Raw genomic sequence first — 24,895 nt, 5'->3', positions numbered from 1 at the left:
CCTGCTGAACCTGCTGGTCTTCCATGAATATTTCTTATGAGCAGATATAATCTCAAATGTCCCCCCCACCAAGGAAAGCTCCATGAAACTCTTATGCTAAGGAGGTCCATCAGGTAACAGTCCATCTCAGTGCCCGGCCAGCTTGGGCTGGTGACAGAAGATAAAGGAGCTTCTCTGAGCTTGTGTGCAAGTCATTCTACTGAGGGGATGGCTCCAGCCTGATGAACCTCATGCGGGAAAAGACAGGCTGATGAGGGAAAGGGGGAGAGGCTGCTGCATCCTCATCACATCCTGTGTCTCCACTCCAGCCGCTCAGGCTTCTCTCCTGGGCTACCGAGCTCTGGGCGGGCTGAAGGACCATGGCCGCACCCCTGTCTGCCCTTCTCTGTTTTGGTGAGTCCCAAGGGTTGATCTGGGAAATGCTGAGGGATAGGCAGTGGGCTATGAGACTAAGAATGTTAAAAAAAAAATTGCATCAGAAAAAGATTTCAGGGCAATGGGTGACCTGTGAGGGTCCCTTCATTGATGGGTTGGGAAAACAGGGACCCAGGGAGGTCATGTTTGTCTGTTACTTCATTCTAGTCTCTTGCTGGGTGGGTCAGGAAATAAACAGGTCTTCCGGTTTGGGCTGAAAAATTGTCTCTGTATACCAGTCTTCAAATTTTATCTATCTATCTATCTATCTATACATCCATCCATTAATTCATTCATTTATATATTTTTTCTTTTATTTATTTATTTATTTATTTATTTATTGATTTTTCCCTATATATTCTTTTTTCCTTTTTTATTGTAGTTTTTTTTAAATTAAACTTATTTATTTTCAGCATAAAAGTATTCATTATTTTTGCACCACACCCAGTGCTCCATGCAATCCGTGCCCCCTATGATACCCACCACCTGGTACCCCAACCTCCCACTCCCCGCCCCTTCAAAACCCTCAGATTGTTTTTCAGAGTCCATAGTCTCTCACAGTTCACCTCCCCTTCCCACTTCTCCCCAACTCCCTTCTCCTCTCTAACTCCCCATTTATATTTTTAATGTGGACTTGGTGACATCAGGACTAGATTACAGATTTGCCAGCAAGCCTCACGGCACAGGAACAAATAATTCTGCCGTTTGCAACAATTCTGGTGGGCCCCGAGGCCATGACGCTAGGTAGCATAAGCCAGATGCAGAAAGAAAATCCACACAGTCTCACTTACATGTAGAATCTAGAAAGGTTGGATTCATGAAGGCAGAGAGCAGACTGGTGGTTGTCAGAGTCTGGGGGTGCTGCAGGTGGGAAACAGGGAGGTAGGGGGACAGAGAACAAGCTTCTACTTGTAAGATGAGTAAGTTCTGGGGATCTAATGCACAGAATAGTGATCGAGGCAATAATACTGTAGAAACTTGCTGACAGAGTAGATCTTATGCATATTCACCAAAACAAACCAAACCAAACCAGAAATCAAAACAACCTATGTGAGCCCGGTGGTGGGTATTCAGGAGGGCACGGACTGCAGGGAGCACTGGGCGTTACATGCAGACAATGAATCATGGAACCGTGCATCAAAAGCTAATGATGTACTGTAGGACTAACATAACACAATAAAAAATAAATAAAAACAAAACAAAACAAAAAATAAAAATCAAAAATCAAAACAACCTATGTGAGGCGGGGGGCGGGTTAATTAGCTCGATTGTGTTGATCACCTGACAGTGTGCATGTCCTTCAGATCACAACGTTGCTCACCCTGGATATACGGCTTCTCTTTGTCAACGGCACCTCAGCAAGTCTGTGGGAAGAGTCTCTCCTAGCGGGGTTGGTGGTAGGATCCTGTGTGCTTACTGCCTGCCCCCACAAGGCTGGTCATGTGCCCAGTTCCCTCATTTATTCAGAAGAGCCTTATTGTTAAAAGGACAGAGGCTCAAGGGGCCAAGCAGGAAGGAACAGCTGTGCTATGGGGATAAGGAAACACACCATGAGCACAGACCGCCTGTCAGTCATTCATTAACACACACTCATTGGCACGTACGTGGACTTGAGCCCACGCCATGCTTTTTAGCAGACACTTAATTCCCAGAATGGCCTGATGAGGTAGGGCCCTATTCATGTTCCCATTTCACAGACGAGGAAGCTGAGGTCCAGAGGGATTAAGGAACTTGTTCAAGGTCACGCATCTAGGACTCAAATAAACTCAAGAGTTTAGTGACAGGTTCACATTCTTTATGACCAAAGTATGCCGCTGGTGTTTGAATGTACGCTTACCAGCTGCAGGACGAGGGACAGAATACTGTTTCCATAGTCTGATCTATAAAAGGGGCTAATAATGGTCCCTAACCAATAGAGATGTGGTGAGTCAGAGTCCATCCAGGAAGTGCTCAGAAGAGCACAGGGAGTATGTCCAGTCACGTTAGAAGGCTGGATGGAAACCCATGAGAGGACCACGGTGGGGTTGTGTTGGGAAGTGGGCAAAGATGTGGGTCGAGCTTGGGTATAGGGAGCAGAACCTGGTGTGGACAAGAGGTTCAGAGGGGGCTGGAGACAAGTGTGAGTCAGTAATGATCCAGGTTCAGCCCCATCCCAGCTGTGTGAACTGAAAGAAACTGCTTAGCCTCTCTGTTCAGTTTCCTTGCATTTATTGTGGAGACAAGAAGCACACATGTGAGCAGGTCTGTGTGTGGTTGTAAGGATAAGAGTTACTGGGTAATATACAGCATGGCCAGTGAAATCTAATTTCACATAAACAAGAAATAATTTTGTAGGCTTAGTATATCCCATTAAATCACATGGGTCATACTATGCAAACAAAATTTCATTGCTTATCTGAAATTTATATTTAAGTGGGAGCCTTGTGTTTTTATATCCTAAATTTGACAACCCTAGCAAGACTAAAGCAGGTAATGCTACCAACTTGGCAAAAAATTAAAAAAAAAAAGCGCCAGCTTGAGAGAAAAAAGGCAGTTGTTCAACCTAGAGAAGGTAGAAGACAAAATGGGGGCAAGTCACCTCCAAGGGAGAAGATGGAATTTATCGATTATGCAGTTTGATAGGTGTGTAAGATTACATGGGAAGGCTATTTGAAACTGTGGAAAGAATTAGACACAGGGTCAAGGAAAACTATGCGGACGTCACTAAACCAGACAAATACTGATTCTAGGGACAATAAATAGGAAAAATATACAGGTATAATACTACACTCCTCAGGTATGAATAATATTTGCCCAGTCATAATAATGTAAGTACAGAATATTGGTTTACTTTTTTTTTTATAAGAGAAAGCATTTATTAATTTTTTGGTAAAGATTTTATTTATTTGAGAGAGAGAGAGCATGAGAACGTAGGGAGGGTCAGAGGGAGAAGCAGACTCCCTGCTGAGCAGGGAGCCTGATGTGGGACTTGATCCTGGGACTTGGGGACCATGACCTGAGCTGAAGGCAGTCGCTTAATCTACTGAGCCGCCCAGATGCCCCAGAATATTGATTTAGGCAAAAAGTTAAAACAGTGGGAAATCCACAATTAACAACACAGCTGGTGATCTCTAGACATGATACAATGTAACAGATCCCATCTAGATCTTATGTACAGCATGGAGATCTCTCTTGAAAAAGATTTTATTTATTTGAGTGTGAGACACACACACACACACACACACACACACATACACACAGAGAATGAATAGGGGAGCATCAGGCAGAGGGAGAAGCAGGCTCCCCACTGAGCAAGGAGCCCAACTTGGGGCTCAATCCCAGGACCGCAGGATCATGATTTGAGCTGAAGGCAGATGCTTAACCAACTGAGCCACCCAGGCACCCCCTACACCATGGGGATTGCAGCCAATAACAACTTCTTGCAGAATATCCTAAATGTTCACACCATAAAAAAAAGAAATGGTAATTATGTGACAGGATGGAGGTGTTAACTAATTAGCTAATATTAGCTAATTATGTAATTGGTTAATATTAGCTAATGCTGTGAGAGAAATCATTTTGTGCTATATAAATATCAAGTCGACACACACACCTTAAATTTACACAACATTGTACATCAATTATGTATTGACAAAGCTAGGATAAAAAAGAGACTAAATCCTGGACACAGCCCCCTTTTCAGAGAGGAGATAATTCTCTTTAGAGTTGTCCAAAGTGTGTGCATATGGAGGGGTGTAAGGAATTCCTGGATGGCTTTGTCTGTTTGTTTGTGTTATGTTAATCACCATCATTAGTTTTAGCACATCATTAGTTTTTTTAAGTATATATTTTTCTTAAATTTTATTTATTTATTTATTTGACAGAGAGACAGCAAGAGAGGGAACACAAGGAGGGGGAGTGGGAGAGGGAGAAAGCAGGCTCCCCGCTGAGCAGGGAGCACGATGTGGGGCTTGATCCCAGGGCCCTGGTATCACGACCTGGGCTGCAGGCAGACTCTTAATGACTGAGCCACCCAGGTGCCTTTAAGTGTATTTTTTAATCTCATTTTTAAAAATTTTATTTTATATTTTCAGTGTTCCAAGATCCATTGTTTAGACACCACACTCAGTGCTCCATGCAATATGTGCTCTTCTTCTTATTTTTTTTTTGAAAGATTTTACTTATTTATTTGACACAGAGGGAGAGAGATCACAAGTAGGCAGAGAGGCAGGGAGAGAGGGGGAAGCAGGCTCTCTGTTGAGCAGAGAGCCCAATGTGGGGCTCGATCCCAGGACCTTGAGATCATGACCTGAGCAGAAAGCAGAGGCTTTAACCCACTGAGCCACCCAGGCACCCCTATATGCCCTCCTTAATACCCACCACCAGGGTCTCCCAACCCCCAACCCCCTCCCTCCAAAACCCTCAGTTTGTTTCTCAGAGTCCACAGTCTCTCATGGTTTGTCTCCCCTTCCAATTCCCCCCAACTCACTTCTCTTCTCCTTATCCTAATGTCCTCCATGTTATTTCTTACGCTCCACAAATAAGTGAAACCATATGATAATTGACTCTCTCTGCTTGACTTATTTCACTCAGCATAATCTCTTCCAGTCCCGTCCATGTTGCTACAAAAGTTGGGTATTCATCCTTTCTGATGGAGGCGTAATACTCCATAGTGTATATGCACCACATCTTCCTTATCCATTTGTCTGTTGAAGGGCATCTTGGTTCTTTCCACAGTTTGGTGACCGTGGCCATTGCTGCTATGAACATTGGGGTACATATGGTCCTTCTTTTCACTACATCTGTATCTTTGGGGTAAATACCCTGGAGTGCAAATGCAGGGTCATAGGGAAGCTCTACTTTTAATTTCTTAAGGAATCTCCACACTGTTTTCCAAAGTGATTGCGCCAACTTGCATTCCCACCAACAGTGTAGGAGGGTTCCCCTTTCTCCACATCCTCGCCAACACATGTTGTTTCCTGTCCTGGTACTTTTGGCCATTCTAACTGGTGTAAGGTGGTATTGCAATGTGGTTTTGATTTGAATCTGATTTGGAATTGATTTGAATCTCCCTGATGGCTAATGATGATGAACATTTTTTCATGTGTCTGTTAGTTTGCTCTTCCCATTTTTTGACTTATCTGTTTTGTGTGTGTTGAGTTTGAGGAGTTCTTTATAGGTCTTGGGTATCAGGCCTTTTCTGTAGTGTCATTTGCAAATATTTTCTCCCATTCCGTGGGTTGCCTCTTTGTTTTGTTGACTGTTTCCTTTGCTGTGCGGGAGCTTTTCATCTTGATGAAGTCCCCAAATTTTCGCTTTTCTTTCCTTTGCCTTTGGAGACATGTCTTGAAAGAAGTTGCTGTGGCCGATGTTAAAGAAGTTACTGCCTATGTTCTTTTCTAGGATTTTGATGAATTCCTTTTTTATTTTTTTAAAGATTTTTATTTATTTATTTATTTGAGAGAGAGAGATCATGAGTGAGAGCACAGAAGCAGAAGGAACAGCAGAGGGAGAGGGAGAAGCAGACTCCCCACTGAGCAGGATGTGGGACTCGATCCCAGGATCCTGGGATCATGACCTGAGCTGAAGGCAGATGCTTAATGACTGAGCCACCCAGGTGCCCCAGTGGATTCCTGTCTCACACTGAAGTCTTTCATCCATTTTGAGTTTATCGTTGTATATGGTGTAAGAGAATGGTCGCCTTTCATTCTTCTATATATAGCTCTCCAATTTTCCTAGCACCATTTATTGAAGAGACTGTTTTCCAGTGGACATTCTTTCCAGCTTTGTCGAACATTATTTGACCATTGAGTTGAGGGTCCATATCTGGGCTCTCTACTCTGTTACACTGGTCTGTGTGTCTGTTTTTGTGCCAGAACCATGATGTCTAGGTGATCACAGCTTTGTAATAAAGTTTGAAATCGGGCAACATGATGCCCCCAGCTTTGTTTTTCTTTTTCAACATTTCCTTGGCGATTCGGGGTCTCTTTCTGGTTCCATGCAAATTTTAGGATTGTTTGCTCCAGGATTTTGAAAAATGTTTCTGTCTTTTAAAAAGCTGTGGCTTTTTTTAAAAACTTAGCATAAAATTTATCATTCATGACAGTACATTCACAAGGTGCACAGCCATCCCCTCTGCCTCATTCCAGGACACTGTCACCGCTCCAGAAAGAAACCATACCCCTGACAATCTGCTCTCTGCCCTCCTTCCCCAGCCCCAGGCAACCACTAATCCCTCTGTGTGCAGGCAGACTGACCTCATGAGCAGGGTTCAGATAAAAAGAATTGTACAATATGCAGCCTTCTATGGCTGGCTGCCTCTGGTGCCTCAATTATGTGAGCGTGTGTCCTTAGAAAAGCGATGACGAGAGAAAGTTACTGCCTGCAGAAGCTTCGTCACCCGCCTTGCTTTGAGAGGTGTGGGCTCGGGAGGTCCTAGCCTTTGGTTGTTTTCTTCTCTGCTCAGGGCTGTGCCTAGGGCAGGTGGTGGAAACTCAGCATGGTGAGTCCTTGCCCTGGAGTCCCGGGTCCCTCCTCTGGGCTCCGCCTGCACAAGACCTGGGAGGGCGGGAGGAGTGCCCCCCCCCCCCCCCCCCCCCCCCGCCCCGGGGAGGAGGGTCTGTTTGAAAGCGGCCCTCCACCAGGCTCCACTTCCCCTTCCAGGCCTGCTGCCCAAGCCCTCCCTTCAGGCCCGGCCTAGCTCCCTAGTGCCACTGAGGACGCCGGTTACCATCCACTGCCAGGGGCCTCCGGATGTGGACCTCTACCGTCTGGAGAAGCTGAGGTCCAACCACTACCAGGATCAGCCTGTCCTCTTCATCTCATCCATGGAGGAACGTTTCGCAGGGTGCTACCGCTGCACCTACCAGAATGGGAGCCTCTGGTCTCCCCCCAGCGACCGGCTGGAGCTGGTCGCTACAGGTACCTGGAGGGGTGAGGGGGGCAGTTGCACCTGGGGCCTGGGGGCTCCAGGAGGGTGAGGAGGGGAAAGATTCAGAGAATCCAGAGACCCAGGGGGCCGGGACTGGGTGGGGATCGAAGTGCTAGCTGCTTTCATAGGGGAGGTGCAGTGAGCCATGCAAGTGCTAGGTCAGTGCAATTCCTTCCTTCCTTCCTGCCTGCCTTTCTTCGTTTTCTTTCTCTCTCTCTCTCTCTCTTTCTTTCTTTTAGGATTTTATTTACTTATTTGACAGAAACACAGCAAGAGAGGGAATGCAAGCAGACCTAGAGGGAGAGGGAGAAGCAGGCTTCCTGCTGAGTAGGGAGCTCGATGCCGGGCTGGATCCCAGGACCCTGGGATCATGACCTGAGCTGAAGGCAGATGCTTAACCCACTGAGCCACCCAGGAACCCCAATGCAGGATCTTTCTAAAACAATCAAAATCAATGCAGAAACACCCATGCTGAACAAAGTATCACACTTTTAGGTCAAGACAGAACGAGGCAGGGCCCTTTCAAGCCATACCTGAGCCCCGTGCCAAAGGCTCTAGCCACATTCCAATGCCTTCTGTTTTACTTTCTTTCTTTCTTCTTCTTCTTCTTTTTTTTTTTTTTTTTAAAGATTTTATCTATTTGACAGGGAGAGAGAGCTCACAAACAGGCAGAGAGGCAGGCAGAAAGAGAGGGGGGAAGCAGGTTCTCCACTGAGCAGAGCCTGACATGGGGCTCGATCCCAGGACCCTGAGGCCATGACCTGAATCGAAGGCAAAGGCTTAACCCACTGAGCCAACCAGGCGCCCCTCTTTTTTACTTTTTGACAGAATATAATGTTCTTGGCTTGTGCTTTTATTTCTAATGCATTTTCAAGTGGTTATTTTCCAGAGAGATTTTGAAAATATCACTGATGAGTTTGTTTCCCTAAGGCCAGGAGAGTAAAAGGATAATGAATTCTTTAAAAAAATTTTTTTTGTATGAATCAAATATTTAAACTTCAAATAATTTATGAATCTTGGTTATTTTGTTCAGTATGAATTATTTGAATTAATTTTGGTTTAAAAACTGCACTACAGCAGTTTGCTATTTTGTTACTGTCGTCGTAGTTCAGGAGCTCCCTATGTATTAAGCAACTATGCTATGTTGCTTCATTCAGTCATTCCCATTTTCTTTTTCTAAATTTAAATTCAATTAATCAACATGTAGTCCATCATTAGTTCTTGAAATAGTGTTCAATGATTCATTTTTACAGTAAAGAACACTGGGGCACAGTTAGAAGGGTGGGTTTCTCTCCAGGATCACACAGCCTCTAAGGGACAGAATGAGGATTTGAGACCGGGCACTGTGATAGGATCCTGGTTATGCTCCCTTAACCCTTTTGTGAGCTGGGGGCAGGGCAAGTGGGTTCTCTATGGATGGATATACCTGGAAAGTTCCCTAGCTCTTAGGAGGTGGGGGGACCTGCCCACCCCCATGGCCAACATGCTGGCCACGGTCTTTAACACCAGAGCTCTCTTTTCTCCCAGGAGTTTATCTCAACAAGCCCTCGATCTCAGCCCAGCCCAGCCCAGCTGTGTCCCCAGGAGGGAAAGTCACTCTGCAGTGTCGAAGCCAATTCAGTTTTGACCAATTTGCTCTGTACAAGGAAGGGGACGCTGGGCCCCAGAAGGGATCTGAGAAGCAGTACGGGGCTGACTTCCCCATCACCGCAGTGACTGCTGCACACAGTGGGACCTACCGATGCTACAGTTTTTCCAGCAAGCTGCCGTACCTGTGGTCGGCCCCCAGCGACCCCCTTGAGCTTGTGGTCACAGGTGAGGGAGCTGCAGACCAAGCCTTTTTTTCTTTAGCTCTTGCACACTCTGCTGAAGTTTCAGGGGAGGGCCAACATGTGTGAAGGAGGTGGGAAGCCAGGAGAGGCATGAAGCTTTGGAGGGTATATTAGTTGTCACAAATCGCCACTAATCTAGTGGCTTAAAAAATCGTAAATGTATTATTACTTTCCATTTCTGGAGGTCAGGTACCAAATGGGTCTCCCTGGGACAAAACAAAGGTGTCAGCTGGGTTACATTCCTTCTGGAGGGCCCAGGGGGGAGTCTGTCCTGTGCTTTTCCCAGATTTTAGAAGTGCCTGCACCCCTTGGCTCCCATGGTCCCTTCCTTTATCACAGAAGCCAGCAACATAGCATCATCAGTCTCTGTCTCCCTGGCCTCCTGCTTCCATGTTTAAGGACCCTGTGATGACACTGGGCCCACCTGGAAAATCCAGGCATCCCCCCCATCCCCTCCCATTTATTGTGTAAGGCGCCATATCCACAGGGCCTGGGGATTGGGACATGAGCATGTTTGAGAGGCTGTTACTTTATCTACTGCAGAGTATATAGAAATACAAAAGAAATAAGGAAAAATAATTGTTTTTTTTAAATTTATTTTTTATTTTCAGCATAACAGTATTCACTATTTTTGCACCACACCCAGTGCTCCATGCAATCCGTGCCCTCTCCAATACCCACCACCTGGTACCCCCAACCTCCCATCTCCTGCCTCTTCAGAACCCTCAGATTGTTTTTCAGAGTCCATAGTCTCTCATGGTTCGCCTCCCCTTCCAATTTCCCCCAACTCCCTTGTCCTCTCTATCTCCCCATGTCCTCCATGCTATTTGTTATGCTCCACAAATAAGTGAAACCATATGATAATTGACTCTCTCTGCTTGACTTATTTCACTCAGCATAATCTCTTCCAGTCCCGTCCATGTTGCTACAAAAGTGCAGCCTCTTTGGAGAACAGTGTGGAGATTCCTCAAGAAATTAAAAATAGAACTTTCCTATGACCCTGCCATTGCACTCCTGGGTATTGACCCCAAAGATACAGATGTAGTGAAAAGAAGGGCCATCTGTACCCCAATGTTTATAGCAGCAATGGCTACGGTCGCCAAACTGTGGAAAGAACCAAGATGCCCTTCAACAGACGAATGGATAAGGAAGATGTGGTCCATATACACTATGGAGTATTATGCCTCCATCAGAAAAGAAAAAATAATTCTTAATATCAGTGATAATGCCTTTTGTCTTGTCTAGATTTGAAACAAACAAACACACAGCAGTGAAGAACTTATGGAAATTACTTTGAAAAATGCCACTATAATAGGAAGGAATCTTTGACTCTCTTTACATGCAAACACACTCTGTCTTTCTTATTTGCAATAGTCTAAGTACGAGGCCTCTCCACGCAACGCTTGCTGCTAAATCCTTTACGGCAACTGATGTGATTTAAAAACCATTATTGATGTTTTCTGTTCACCACTGTTTTGCTGCTATGTTCCTTTACAAGTATTGAAGCAACTGAATTATTTAAAGTTCATTTTATTTTATTATTATTTTTAAATTTATTTTCAGCATAACAGTATTCATTATTTTTGCACCACACCCAGTGCTCCATGCAATTTGTGCCCTCTATAATACCCACCACCTGGTACCCCAACCTCCCACTCCCCGCCCCTTCAAAACCCTCAGATTGTTTTCAGAGTCCATAGTCTCTCATGGTTCACCTCCCCTTCCAATTTCCCTCAATTCCCTTCCATTTTATTTTTTTAAAAGATTAATTTACTTGAGAGAGAGAGAGAGAGAGCAAGCGAGCATACTGGGAGGGGCAGAGGGAGGGGGGAGAGAAAGTTTAGCAGACTCCATGCTGAGCTCAGAGCCTGATGTGGGATGGACTGATGCCACCACGACTTGAACTGAAACCAAGAGTCAGAAGCTCAACCCATGGCACCACCCAGAGGCCCCAAAGTTTATTTATTTATTTTTTATAATCTCTAAACCCATCATGGGGCTCAAACTCCTGACCCTGAGATCAAGAGTGGCATACTCTTCCGAGCGAGTCAGTGAGGTGCCCCAGTGACTTATTTATTAAAAATGCCTCAATAGGAGCACCTGGGTGGCTCAGTTCTTTGACTGTCAGCCTCTTGGTTTTGGCTCTGGTCATGATCTCAGGGTCATGAGATGAAGTCCTGCATGGGGCTCTGTGTTCATCATGGAGTCTGCCTGGGATTCTTTCCCCCTCTGCCTCCCACTTTGCCCTCCCCACCCTGCTTATGCACTCTCTAAAAATAAAAATGAAAACTAAAAAAACAAAATGGCACATATTGCATGGAGCAGTGGCTGTGGTACATACACAATGAATCTTGGAACACTGAAAAAATAAAGTAAAATTTAAAAAATGAAATTCCCCAATATACAAAAGACTAATGACCCTATCCATCTCCCAGCAAAGGGAAAAATCTTATCCTTTTGGTCTCCAGTGGATTAATATAGTACAGGGTAAAATGAAAATGTACTTGTATTCAGACTTATTATTTTTTTTTTGAAGAAAAACATTTTTTATTACAGCATATTTACATCTGTCCAAAGTACTTATTTACTATAATTCTGACTAATGTATAATACTGTACACAAAGAAAGAAGTTAAATGAGTTATAATTCAGACTTATTTTTGTTGAAATCTAGCTAGTGAGGTCATTATACACTAGAGATGGCCTTCCATTCTGTTTTATTCAGGTATGGTTTCTAGACCTATAAGGTTACCCACTTTATGTGTCCTTGTATTCAGAGAGTTCACAGAGTTGTGCAACCATCACCACAACCCAGTCGGCCCATCTCCATCACCTCTGCAGGACCTCTGGCACCTGTTTGCCGTCATTTTCCATTCAACCACAAACGACTTCCTATCTCTAACAGTCTGCCTCTTTGAGGAAACTGCATATATATGGAGTCCTAGAACACGGGGTCTTTCGTGACTGGCTTCTCTCAGTCAGCCTCATGCCTTTGAGCTGTGTTTGCATTGTAGCCACTATCAGTCTTTCATTCTTACAGCATGCCTCTTTCAAAAGAGGACAACATAGTTCATAAAGAAACCGTGGTGGAGACACACAACGGACTGTTATGCAGCCCCAAAGAGGAAGGCGATCCTGCCATGTGCTACAGTACAGATGAACCTGGAGAACGTCAGGCTATGTGAAATAAAGCAGCCACAAAAGGCCATATATCATCTGATTCTACTCCCGGGAGGCATTTGAAAGTCATCCAGGCCATAGAGGCAGAGAGTAGAAAGGGAATTACCAAAGGCTGATGGAGGGAAAAAGTGGAGTTAGTATTGTTTAATGGGCATAGAGTTCCAGGTCTGCAGATGAAAAAGTTCTGAGATTTCTTGCACAACAATGTGAATGCACTTAATACTATTAAACTGTGCACTTAAAATGAATATTAAAGATGGTACATATAATGTACATTTGAAAATAACATGAAAATTTTAAAGGACACATTTTTCTGCTGCCATACTCAGAGGCATTTTCTTGTAAATCCTTTGCCCAACTCATGCTTCCTACCACATCTCTGAAGCCTGTCCCTGATCTGACAAGGGAGCACATCTTCATGTAGAACTGATTTGCTCCATATACTGGTCACTCTGTGTCTACCTTTGTCCCCTTTAATTAAAAAAAAAATCAATTAATTGAGATATAATTGACATATAACATTATATAAGATGTAGCACGTGTTGACTTAATACATTTATGTGTTGCAACATATTACCATTGGGGCATTAGCTAATACCTTCAACCTGTCACATAATTGCCGTTGCTTTTTTTTGTGGTGAGAACACCACAGATCTAAATCTGATATAGTGTGGTTGACCGTATGCTGTGCATTAATCTCCAGGATTTATTTCCATCTACTGGTTGCAAGTTTGTATACCTTTGCCTCTTTAGAATGTTTGCAGAATGATGGCAAGAGGAACCCCTTTAGAGCAGGCTGTTAAAATCAGATGATTTTGCTCAAAGCCCATAGCACTCACTCCTCTCATCTCACCAGGCCCCTTCTCTACCTGTCTGATTACCTGACCTGCTGCTCTTCCCTCATCCACTCTGCCTTAGAACCATCAGCATCCCCCCCACTTAAGTTGAAGACTAATTGACATATGGTGTATTAGTTTCCGGTGTACAACATAGTGATTTGATATTTATATACACTATGCAATGGTCACCATGGATAAGTCTAGTTACCATCTGTGACCATACAAAGTGGTTACAATATTACTGACTACATCCCGTCTTGCTTTTCCTGGAACACTCAGGCTCACTATGTCCTCAGGGACCTTGCACCTGCTGGGATGCTTTCTCCAGATCTCATGGCTCAACCCACTGATTCCTTCAAGCCTTCTATCAAAGGTCCCATTCTTGCCTCTCTGATGCTATCTGCCATCTTCTCTGCCCAATTTTTCTCCACGGCATCCACACCTGTGCATACATTGTTCTGACTTATGGTGTTTGTCACCTGTCTGCCCCCTGCATCCTGGAAGGTAAGCTCCAGAAAGACAGACATTTGTGTCTGTTTTCTTTTCTGCTGTATCCCCAGCACAAACAGTAGCTCCTGGCATGTAATAGGAGCTGAACAAACAGTCTCTTGTTTGAGTTGTACAATGCAGTGGTTTTTAGTAAATTTAGAGTTCTGTGGTCACCACCACAGTCCAGTTTTAGAACATTTCCACTACCATATCTCATCCTTCCTGCCCGCATGCAGCCCCTCCCTCCCCCTCCCTCCAGTCCAAGGAAACCACTAATCTTCCTGCCTTTATAGATTTGTCTTTTTTTGGGTCCCTGCTCAATTATTGCTTCTTTCATTGGACGTATTTCAAAAGTGTCTCTGCTGTGGCTGTGCTCTGCTGGGGACTTGAAATTCACTCTCTCTATGGTATATTTTCCTTTACACACACACATATTACACACGCACACATGATATGTACACATAGTAATTAGAGCAAACAGGCTTAGAGAATATCCAACACCGCACTGTTGTCCCTGGGACATGCGTAATGAATTAGAAGTACACAGTGCTGTTAGAACCTATAAGGGGAAGCGGTTTGGGAACACCTCTCTGAGCAGCCAATGTTTGACCTTGCTCTTAGGGCAGAGTAAGAGGTAAATGGGTAAGAGCAGTGGGACGGGTTGCCGGTGTGTGGGATTGTATGAGCAAATGTCCTGGGGTGAAAGGAGGTTGGCAGTTTGATGTAGCTACAAAGCTAGGGTGGCGGGATTGGAAAGGGGCTGTGTTCTGTGACACGGGCAACCCTTTCTCCCTACATGTATCCCATGGCTTCTGCCTTCTCATCTGCTTCCCAGGACTTAAGAGCCAGATTTGCTCCTAGGGACAAAGTCAGGTGCACATCACAGAGGTCCAGAAAAAGGGACAGAACTGAAGTTCAAAGCGCAGGGAGGTCAGCTACAGAGATTGTCATTTTTTTTTTTTTTTTTAATGTGCTCGGTGTGCTATTTAACACCCAGGACCATCCAGTGATGTGAGCTTCTTTGTATTCATCTTCTAGGTGAGGAAACTGGGTCACAGTATGCTTTTTTGTTTGCTCAGGACCCGTAGCTAACAGAGCACAGAACTCTCTCTTTTTCTGATTTCCCAGGGACTTCTGTGACCCCCGCCTGGTTACCCACGGAACCACCTTCCTCTGTGACAGGTAAGTTCTGCAGGATTTATCCCAGTGTCTGGGGTATAGACCCACAGACCCCTTCTTTTCTTTCTCCCCTTTATCTAGATTTTTCTATTTAATCCCCTTGTCTCTTTCACAAATTTGATTTATTTAAAAAATCACTTATTTATGTGTGTAAAGAACGTGGGTATAATAATATTAGATAGACATTACTGTGCTGCCCTATATCTCCACTTCTCTCCAGCCTTAGGGGGATGATTTATAATGTCTAATGTGGAAAAGAATAATCCAAGTGGCTTATAAAATCATAGATTCCTGGACACTAGTTTTGAGACTCTGATTCCATTGGCCATGGTTCTCAAACATTAGGGGGCCTGGGAATCACCTGGAGGTGACCCAGGCTTCTGGATCTCACCAGTTCCTGATTCAGAAGGTCTGGGGTGGGGTTGAGTTATGCTCATTTTTTGTTGTTGTTGTTGAAAAGGTTTTATTTATTTATTTGAGAGAGAAAGACTGAGAGAGAGAGTATCACAAGCAGGGGGAGCAGCAGGCAGGAGGAGAAACAGACTCCCTACTGAGCAAGGAGCCTGATGCTGGGCTTGGTTCCAGGACCCTGAGATCATGACCTGAGGTAAAGGCAGACACTTAACTGACTGAGCCACCCAGGTGCCCCCAGTTATGTTCATTTCTAACAAGTTTCCAAGTGACACTGAGGCTGCTGATCTGGGATGTCACTTTGAGAAGGACTGCCCTAAATTTTGTGTGGGCCATCATATTCTCCCATCCTCAAAGCATCTTACTTGATCCTTGTGTATCACATACCAGCCTGTGCCTTAAGAAGCTGTGCATCAGTCTGTGGCCTCGCCAACACTTCCTGTGTCGCAGGGTAGACCCAAATCCTGAGGAACATAAGCATGTTGAAAAGAGCCAAGTTGGACAAGAATGTGCTGACATGTGTGGTGGAGGGCAGTATAGAGGCTGTCTTGCCAAATGAGGCACAATGCATGTGTGTATGTGTGCACACACGTGTGTGTGCATGTATTTCTGATTGGAATTTTAAAACTTTTAATTTTGAGAGGTAGGTTCACAAGAAGTTGCAAAGGCATTGCAAAGGCAATGCAGAAGGATTCTGTATACCTTTGCCTAGATTTCACCAATGAATATGTCTTGCATAATTACAGTACAACATAAAACCAGGAACCTGACATTGACACGGTATTTGTATTTAGCTCTATGGTGATTTATCACAATTTATCACATGTGTAGATCCATGTAACCGCCACGGCTCTCAAGATACAGAACTCTTCCAACCCCACAAAGATATCCCTCAGGCTACCCTTTTATGATTATATTTACCCTCTCCCCTCCCACCATTTCTACCCCCTGCAAGTACTAATTTGTTCTATTGAATTTCATCATTTTGACAATGTTATATATACATGGAAAGGTTCATATATGACAATGTTATATATACATGGAATGTTTTGGAACTGACTTTTCTCACTCAGCACAATGTCCTTGAGATGCATCCAAGTTATTTTGTGTTATCAACAATGCGTTACTTTTTATGACTGCATAGTATTCCATGCTAGACAGATACTTCCTCATGTTTAATCTAAATTCAAATTTTTGAGAGAGAGAGCAAAAGTATGCAGATGTGAGGTGGGGAGTGGCAGAGAGAGAGAGAGAGAGAGAGAGAGAGAGAATATCTTAAGCAAGTGCCACAGTCAGTGCAGAGCCCCATGTAGGGCTTCACCTCAGAACCATGAGAGCATCACCTGAGCAGAAGCCAAGAGTTGGATGCTTAATGGACTGAGCAATCCAGGTGCCCCTCGAACAACAATTTATTAATGAGGCTCATAGGAAGAGAAATAACATAGAGCAAACAATATCTAAGTTATCACTTTACTACAGATTCCTGAGCATAAGCTAGGCTTTAATGAGCTGGTTCCATCACAGAAAGGTCCACCAAGATTGTCCCCATCCTTAATAGGAGCTACATATTTATAGGTTGAGGAGTTTTAGGAAATGTTTTGGTGCCCATGTAACTACGGGGGTCCCTGATTGAGAAAATGGCCTTAGTAGGGAGGGGATTCTCTTGTGTTCAGAGGCTGGTTTCCAAGAACTGAGCTTGCACACATCTACTGGTCCACTACTTACTTTTTAAACTGAGGTAAGTCACATACCACGAAATTCATCATAGCCAGCAGAATGGGAGTAACAGTAATGAATAATAATAATAATACACAACTAGAGGGGTTGTTGAGAATGTGGAGAAACTGGAGCCCTTACATATTGCTGGTGGGAATGAAACATGGGATCATTGCTGTGGAAAAATGGTTCAGCATTTCCTCAAAAGAATTATTCTGTGACTGTATTAATTGCCATAGGACCCAGCTATTCCACTGTAGCTATGTGCTCCCCCCAAAATGAACAAATACAAAAATGTATGTTTATACAAAAACAGGCACATAAATGTTCATAGCAACATTATCCACAGTAGCCCCAAAGAGGAAATAACGTTGGTCCCTCAGTGGATGAATGAATCCATTTCTTTTTTAAGATTTTATTTATTTATTTGACAGAGATCACACGTAGGCAGAGAGGCAGGCAGAGAGAGAGAGGGAAGCAGGCTCCCTGCTGAGTAGAAAACCCGATGTGGGGCTCAATTCCAGGACCCTGGGACCATGACCTGAGCTAAAAGCAGAGGCTTTAACCCACTGAACCACCCAGGGGCCCCGAATGGATCCATTTCTTATTCAGCCACTGAGGTACAGAAGACATGTCTTACAGCAACTCTGCATGTTTCTCTCCTCAGTTTTATGCAGTATGTGTCAGAAAAAGGGGTTCTGGGAACCCTAGATTTCTTAGAAGGGGTATGCAGAGTAGGGGCTCACTGGGAAGACTGACCTTATCCACTTTCTTATTATCTTCTTGCTTAGAATTCCCAGAAGCCTCCAGGAAACGGAGCATCTCACTAGTCAACAAAAGCTCTACAATCAGTGAGTACCAAGAGCTCAGAAACCAGTAGAAAAGAGTATGAAGCTAGAGTTTTCTCTCATCATCTAAGGCTGTAGGATTTAAGTCCCCTTCAGGAAATCACTTGACTCTTCCAAGGAAAGTCCCTGGTTTGAGGATCAAGGATGGGATAGAGGTGGGCTCTGAGCATGGGAAGAGATGTGCATTCTCGGAAATGTGGCCATTTCAAAGACAGCAGAGCCAAGGCTTTGATGGGAGGACCATCGCTCATTCCTATACAGTGTCTTCTGACTTTGCTCTAATCCACGTGCATAACCTTAGTCCCCTATTGTCCACTGCCTCTTCTTATCACTGCAGTCCCATCCTCATGCTGTAATTCTCTTTCCCCTCACTTTTCCTGGAAAAATTATCCACTTCCCTCAAGACAGAAACCTTGAAAGATCCCCTGAGTATAGTTCTGGTATCTCCACTGGGTCCACCTGACTCTAACTCTCTGTTCGATTCCTGATGCCAGCAAATTCCTTTTAAGACCCCGATGAGATTCTTCATCATCTTCTGTTCAAAATCCCTCTGGTTTCCCATCACTCTTAGGATTATAGCCCGGGATTCTCAGCTTGATGTTTAATACTTTTGGATCCAATGCCCTTAGATCAGCCACTGTTGATCCCTCCAGTCTTGTTTTCATTCCTCATGCAAATCTCAGCCACACAGAGTCAGATGAAGCTCTCCTGAGTCCCTGGCATCTCTTTACTCTGCATCCAAGCCACTTGGTCTGCTTTTCCTTCCCTTTCCTCATAGTCTCAGTCCCTCAAGAAAGCCTTTTCTGATGCTGGGTTGTATAGTTTCCTCTGTCCTATGGACTTTCTATTATAGCAATTTTCACAGTATATTAAAACATGTACCTTTCTGATGTGTATGGCTGAGCACCTGGTGAATCTAGAGCTACTGCATGTGGGGTGCTTATCATATGCAAGCAGTGTGCCTTATGCTGTTATTACTGTTATTGGTTTAAATTTCACATTAACTTGTGATGCATTATAATTGTTTTTATTGGACAGATGGGAAAACTGGCCTATAGGTATTAGGTCTATTGACAGGGGCCCTACATCTAATTAGTGATGGATCTGGGGTTCAAATCTAGACAGCCTGACTCTGTAGTTCATGTCCTTCTTCTTTTTTTTTAAATTTATTTTTTATTTTCAGCATAACAGTATTCATTATTTTTGACCACACCCAGTGCTCCATGCAATCCGTGCCCTCTATAATACCCACCACCAGGTACCCCAACCTCCCACCCCTCGCCCCTTCAAAACCCTCAGATTGTTTTTCAGAGTCCATAGTCTCTCATGGTTCACCTCCCCTTCCAATTTACCCCAACTCCCTTCTCTTCTCTAATTCCCCATGTCCTCCATGCTATTTGTTATGCTCCACAAATAAGTGAAACCATATGATAATTGACTCTCTGTTTGACTTATTTCACTCAGCATAATGCTGAATGTTCTTCTTCTTAAAAAAGATTTTATTTATTTATTTAACAGAGAGAGAGAGAGAGAGATCACAAGTAGGCAGAGAGGCAGGCAGAGAGAAAGAGGGAAGCAGGCTCCCTGCTGAGCAGAGAGCTCGATGCCAGGCTCGATCCCAGGACCCTGAGATCATGACCTGAGCTGAAGGCAGAGGCTTTAACCCACTGAGCCACCCAGGCACCCCTCATGTTCTTCTTATAGTCATGGGATTCTGCCTCAAATGTCCATGCATTCAGGAAAGGAGCAGAAACAGGGCTAGGGGAGATGGTCTTGTCTCTTTAAGCTTTCGCTTTTTGATTCCCAGAGTCTTCTAGGACTATCACCATCTCTGGAAAGAGGCCAGAGTCTCCAATTGGTGAGTAAGTGGTCTTCTCTGGACCCTCTTCTTTCCCACCCCTGTGTCTTCCCCTAAATTTGACTGCTTTCCCTGTACAGAAGTTACAGCTTTATGGTTTTGGGTCCTGGTTTATAAAATATTAAGGGGAAGGTAAATATCAGCACTTGGAACTCAGAATTGGGCAATGGGATCAGGTGGGAAGGTTGAAGTAAATTTTAGACAGCCCAACTCTGTAGTTAATGCTCTTATAGTCATGGGATTCTGCCTCTAAAGTGTGTGCATTCATCAAAGGGGCAGGAACAGGGCTACAGAAGATGGTCTTGTCCCTTTAAACTTTCTCTTTTTTATTCCCAGTGTCTTCTAGTACTACCACTATCTCTCCAAAGAGGCCAGAGTCTCCGACTGGTGAGTAAGTGGTCTTCTCTGGACCCTCTTCATTCCCAGCCCTGTATCTTCCCCTAAATTTGACTGCTTTCCTTGTACAGAAGCTACAGCTCTATGGTCTTGGGTCCTGGTTCATAAAATATTAAGGTGGGGGGGTAAATATCAGCACTTGGAACTCAGAATTGGGCAATGAGATCAGGTGGGAAGGTTGAGATAAATTTAGACAGCCCAACTCTGTAGTTCATGCTCTTATAGTCATGGGATTCTGCCTCAAAAGTGCATGCATTCAGGAAAGGGGCAGGAACGGGCTATGGGAGATGGTCTTTTCCCCTTAAACTTTCCTTTTTGATTCCCAGAGTCTTCTAGGACTATCAGTATCTCTCCAAAGAGGCCAGAGTCTCCAACTGGTGAGTAAGTGGTCCTCTCTGGACCCTCTTCGTTCCCACCCCTGTATCTTCCCCTAAAGCTGACTGCTTTCCCTGTACAGAAGCCACAGCTCTATGGTCTTGGGTCCTGGTTTATAAAATATTAAGGGGAAGGTAAATATTATACTTGAAACTCAGAATTGGGTAGTAAGTTCAGGTGGGAAAGCTGAGATTTTTAAAGAATAAGGGAAAGGTAAATTTCATCTCTTTCCACCCTGTATAACAGTTTTTTCTGCTGTAATTAGCTGAATGGCCAGGTAGTGTCTGTGTGTGTGTGGAGGGAGGGCATCAGAGTCTATGAAGGGGGTGTATGGAAGAAATGATATCTAGAGAATTGGGCTTATCTAGCCCTGACCCTTGGTGAGGAGGAGAGGAACCCTCTAGGAAGGAGACTGACATTCTAGGTAGCAGAGAATAGAATCTCAGGTGAGGGATATGGGTATGAGAAACCCAAGATGTATTTTGAAGTAGGTCCTGGGGATAGGCTTTCATCACCCGCTCCTGTCTCTCTTCATTCCTCCAGGTCTTGCCCAGCAATACTACACCAAGGGCAATCTGGTCCGCATATGCATTGGGGTTGTGATTCTAATACTCCTGGTGGGGCTTCTGGCAGAAGATTGGCACAGCAGAAAGAGACCCCTGCCATACAGGGTCAGACCTATCCGCAGGCCACTCCCACCCCTCCCACAGACCCAGAGACAACACAGTCGTCAGGATGGGGGTCAACCAGGTGGCCATAACCATGGGCATCACAATTAGAACTCCAAGACTTGGTTGTAGCTACGAGATAAGAGATGTAAAACCATGTGTGGAGTGTATGGAATGTAGGAGCAAGAGGAGAGGGGTTATGACTACAGAGAAGGAGGACCTTGGGGCCTCTCCTTGGTGTCCCATCAAGGACCTGTTGAGCCAGTGTCTATTTGGCTTCCATCTAAGGACTCCTCTCATTTGGGATGGGAAGTATCTAGTGGATGCCAGTGTCTCCTCACTCACATCTTGCACATTGTGGATCTTGTAGCACCCTAACTGGACCATCATAATGACCTCTTCAACCTTCCTTAATTCGTGTTTGTTATTGACTTTTGTATCACCAAGTCTCATAGCTGACCCCATTCTATGCTTTGCATAAAACTCTCCCACACTTCCTGTTGGCCCCTGTGTTTTCTCTGGGTAGCCATAGTTCATCTGGTTAATTCAGACTCATACTTATTTCCTGAGCCTATCAGCCCAGCCTCTTTCCTAACCAGAAGTATTGGGTTAAATGTGTGAGTACTCAGGGCTTTCCCCACTACACCTCCTCACCCTGAGGACACCCTTCTACTCCTTGATCCCAGATGCCATTTCCTCAGACATAGGCTTTGGTTTCATCGATTTATAGCCATATCCTCCTCCTATCTTGCTCCATAGTTAATAACCACATTCACAGAATCTCTAATTCACAGGTGAAATGGCCAGACTCTCCATCCCTAAACTGATGCATGCAGACTACTCAATTTCTTTTTCCCTAAAGGGGGCAATCTCAGGGCATTTTGCACACAAGAGATATTTGTCAGCGCCTGGAGGGAGATGCTGGTACTTAGTGGGTAGAGGGTAGAGATGCTAACACTATGAATGCACAGGACAGTCTCCCTCTAGAGTATGTTCTCTTGAGAAGCACTTAACAAAGAATTATCTGGACCCAAGTGTCAATAGCACAGAGACTGAGAAACCCTTGGTAGAAGACCTTGAGATTCTTTCCTAGCTTTAAAAAATTTAAAAAATTTCTTCTTTTAACAACCCCACCTACTCCCACTGAAGGCAGGCACCACCCCTCAGATCCCGAGAATGAAGATGCTAGGAAAGACCTATATCCAGCTAAACAAGAGGCCTTAGGAGAAACAGAAGGAAAATTGTAGGAAAATCCAGGAGCCCACACTGTGTGCAGGGACATCACTGAGATGATGACACATAAACACATTAAACAGAGGTTTGAATGGGATGTCTGGGTTTGTGGTGTATTTGGTGAGAATCATGAACCAATGGACCCCAGTGAAGAAATAGGGGAAAGTAGGATGATTGGAAGAAAAATTTTAAAAATAGTCCTTAATAAAAAGAAAGTGATTCTTAAGAGTTGTTGCCTTAAGAACATTTGGGATTCTGTCACAAGAAAATAAGAACTCTACAGGGAAGAACATACCATGAAGTAGATACCATGAAGTCATATTTTCTATAAGGTTGGAATCCATTCAACAGAGCAAGGACATGATCATTTAAGGACTTCCCTGAAGCACTTAAGAAAGCTACAATATATTATAGGATTGGTAGGAGAAGTATTCTACAAGGAAGACCTACCAGGCAGCTATCCACAGAGGCAAAGGAATGCCAGAACTGGGCAGTGACTGGCAGGGTGAACAGATCAACGTGATCACAAACATTTCTGTTCCCATTTTCTTTCCGGGTTAGGTTCTCCCCAAATGAAGGATCTTCTAGGTTTGGTCAGAATTCATTAAACAACCTCCTTCATGAATGCTTTCACACCTTTATTCCTCTTGATAAACTCAAGATGTAGGCATTCTCTTCATAACAGGAGTAAACCATCTGTGTATGTTTCATGGAAACCAAAAGTCACAACCAAGGCTATGGTCATATCTGGTTCAGCATCTAACATCACTGAGAAGGATCAGAGGAAGTTCACCATCACCCTTATGATCCCAAAATTTACTGGGGAATAAATAGCTCCAGGGGATTCATAAAATGAAGTCATGTGAAGAAGGTCGGTTAGTGGTTGGATCTTGATTATCACTCTCGGTGGTCAATTGTGGGTCATGTTCTTGGATTTCTTTCAGCAGCTTCTGGATTTGAGGATCAGATTTATCTATCTTCAACCTGGAGTTACAATGAGGCAAAAGGTTTCTTGTTACTTCAAGAAGATTCATTCCAAATGTTCAAGGGCCTGCAAGTCTCATGGTTTAGTTCAGGGGCAGACTTTACGGATTGCTATGTGCTGCAAAGTAGGGTTCCATATTGATTTGGTAGGGAAAGAGACAATACCAGGTTAACATTGTAGTGCTTCATGGTCTCAGGCGATCCTCATATCATGCTTGGAGAGGTGGAATTGATGGATATATCTGTGAAGTAGTCCTAACACCTACCTACTCCACAGCTCACTTTGGCGGCTCCTCTTTGGTGGGCCCAGGATGAAACATACACACTTGAACCAAGTCATACTGGACTTTAGTACCCCTTGGCTACGTGATACTAGCTGACCAACACCTTTTATCTGATCTGTGCAGCTTTATTTGTAGGATTCATCTTTTGGTAACCATATTGATCTGTGTGATGTGGAAATAGGGAACAGGGTGAGCGGGAAGCAAGAGGGAATAATTAAAGCAAAAATATGTAGAGGGAGGAAGCAAGATAGCAGAGGAGTAAGGGGACCCCATTTCAACTGGTCCCCTGAACTTAGCTGGATATCTGTCAAACCATTTTGAACACCTGTGAAATCAGCCTGAGTTGTTAAGAACATATATCTGGATCTCTACAAGCAGAAAAGCAACTGATTTGGGCAAGGTAGGATGTGTGGAGTCCTGAATCTGTGAGAAGACATCAGAAGAAAAACAGAAGGGGAGGGAGCCGCCATAAGCTGGTACCTGGAAAGCGATCTAATGCTGGAGCACCAAATCAAAACCCTTAGAAACATGCTCTAGTAAGGGACACCCCACACTGAAGGTGACTTTGGAAATGGAAAGGCAGAACTCTAGGTAGGACATTGTGGTCTCAGGTTATGAGGGACCACAGAGCAAAAGGAGATTCCCAAAATGGTAGAGGGCCCAAGCCTTGGAGTCAGGAAACAGGTTACAGTCAGCAAGCCTAGGAAGGGACTCTCAGCTCAGATCACCAGAAACCTTGAACTGGAGGGTCAATTTCTGCTCTTTTTTGAACAGCCTAAAAAAATCTGGAACCTGTTCCTGCAACTGGGCAAAAACTCAGCATGGTAGTGGCTGGGAAAGGGCTTTAGGGCAGAATCCAGACCTGATTCCAGAGCTTTAGGTACACACATGAGTCTACAGCCCTTTGTGGTTTTAGGAGCACGAAGGGCACAGATACTTCCGGGTCCCTGCAAACACTTCTGAGAGAGTAGCTGTGGACGTGTGGTGTGGGAGGTTGCAGTTTTCAGAGGCACAAGCATGGTTTCACTTACTTGTGGGACATAAGGAATAGCATGGAGGACACTAGGAGAAGGAAGGGAAAATGAAGGGGGGGGTATCAGAGGGGCAGATGAACCATGAGAAACTACAGACCCCAGGAATAAAACTGAGGGTTTTGGAGAGGGATGGGTGAGGCCAGTGATGGGTATTAAGAAGGGCATGGATTGCAAGGAGCACTGGGTGTTATACGCAGTGAATCTTGGAACACTGCATCAAAAAACTAATGACATACTGTATGGTGA

General features: G+C 44.3%; 2 protein-coding genes across 4 annotated transcripts in view; one reads left to right on the top strand and one right to left on the bottom strand.

Annotated features, from left to right (window-relative positions):
- The first annotated feature begins 249 nt into the window (after nt 1-249).
- GP6 (glycoprotein VI platelet) lies at nt 250-21,610 on the top strand. Of its 3 annotated transcripts, XM_032324497.1 has the most exons (10): nt 251-393; nt 6,860-6,895; nt 7,057-7,314; nt 8,852-9,139; nt 14,792-14,845; nt 17,761-17,820; nt 19,625-19,675; nt 20,012-20,062; nt 20,398-20,448; nt 20,990-21,610. In XM_032324497.1, exons 1-10 carry the CDS (start codon nt 360-362, stop codon nt 21,223-21,225), a joined length of 1,119 nt encoding a protein of 372 aa, XP_032180388.1. In that variant the 5' UTR covers nt 251-359; the 3' UTR covers nt 21,226-21,610. The 3 variants fall into 3 exon arrangements, with proteins under 3 accessions (XP_032180389.1, XP_032180388.1, XP_032180390.1); XM_032324498.1 differs by lacking the exon at nt 6,860-6,895 and having other exon boundaries at nt 250-393; XM_032324499.1 differs by lacking the exon at nt 20,012-20,062 and having other exon boundaries at nt 252-393.
- A 599-nt stretch (nt 21,611-22,209) lies between these two features.
- Nucleotides 22,210-24,895, bottom strand: part of NLRP2 (NLR family pyrin domain containing 2) — a 34,530-nt gene continuing 31,844 nt past the window's right edge. The window contains 1 exon segment of the mRNA XM_032326111.1: nt 22,210-23,331. Coding sequence (XP_032182002.1) covers nt 23,193-23,331 — 139 coding nt within the window. The 3' untranslated portion in view covers nt 22,210-23,192.

The sequence above is a fragment of the Mustela erminea genome, chromosome 19, assembly GCF_009829155.1.
Source record: "Mustela erminea isolate mMusErm1 chromosome 19, mMusErm1.Pri, whole genome shotgun sequence".
Taxonomy (NCBI): Eukaryota; Metazoa; Chordata; class Mammalia; order Carnivora; family Mustelidae; genus Mustela; species Mustela erminea.
The sequence above is the reverse complement of the archived record's forward strand: the minus strand, read 5'-3'. Positions and strand labels throughout refer to the sequence as shown.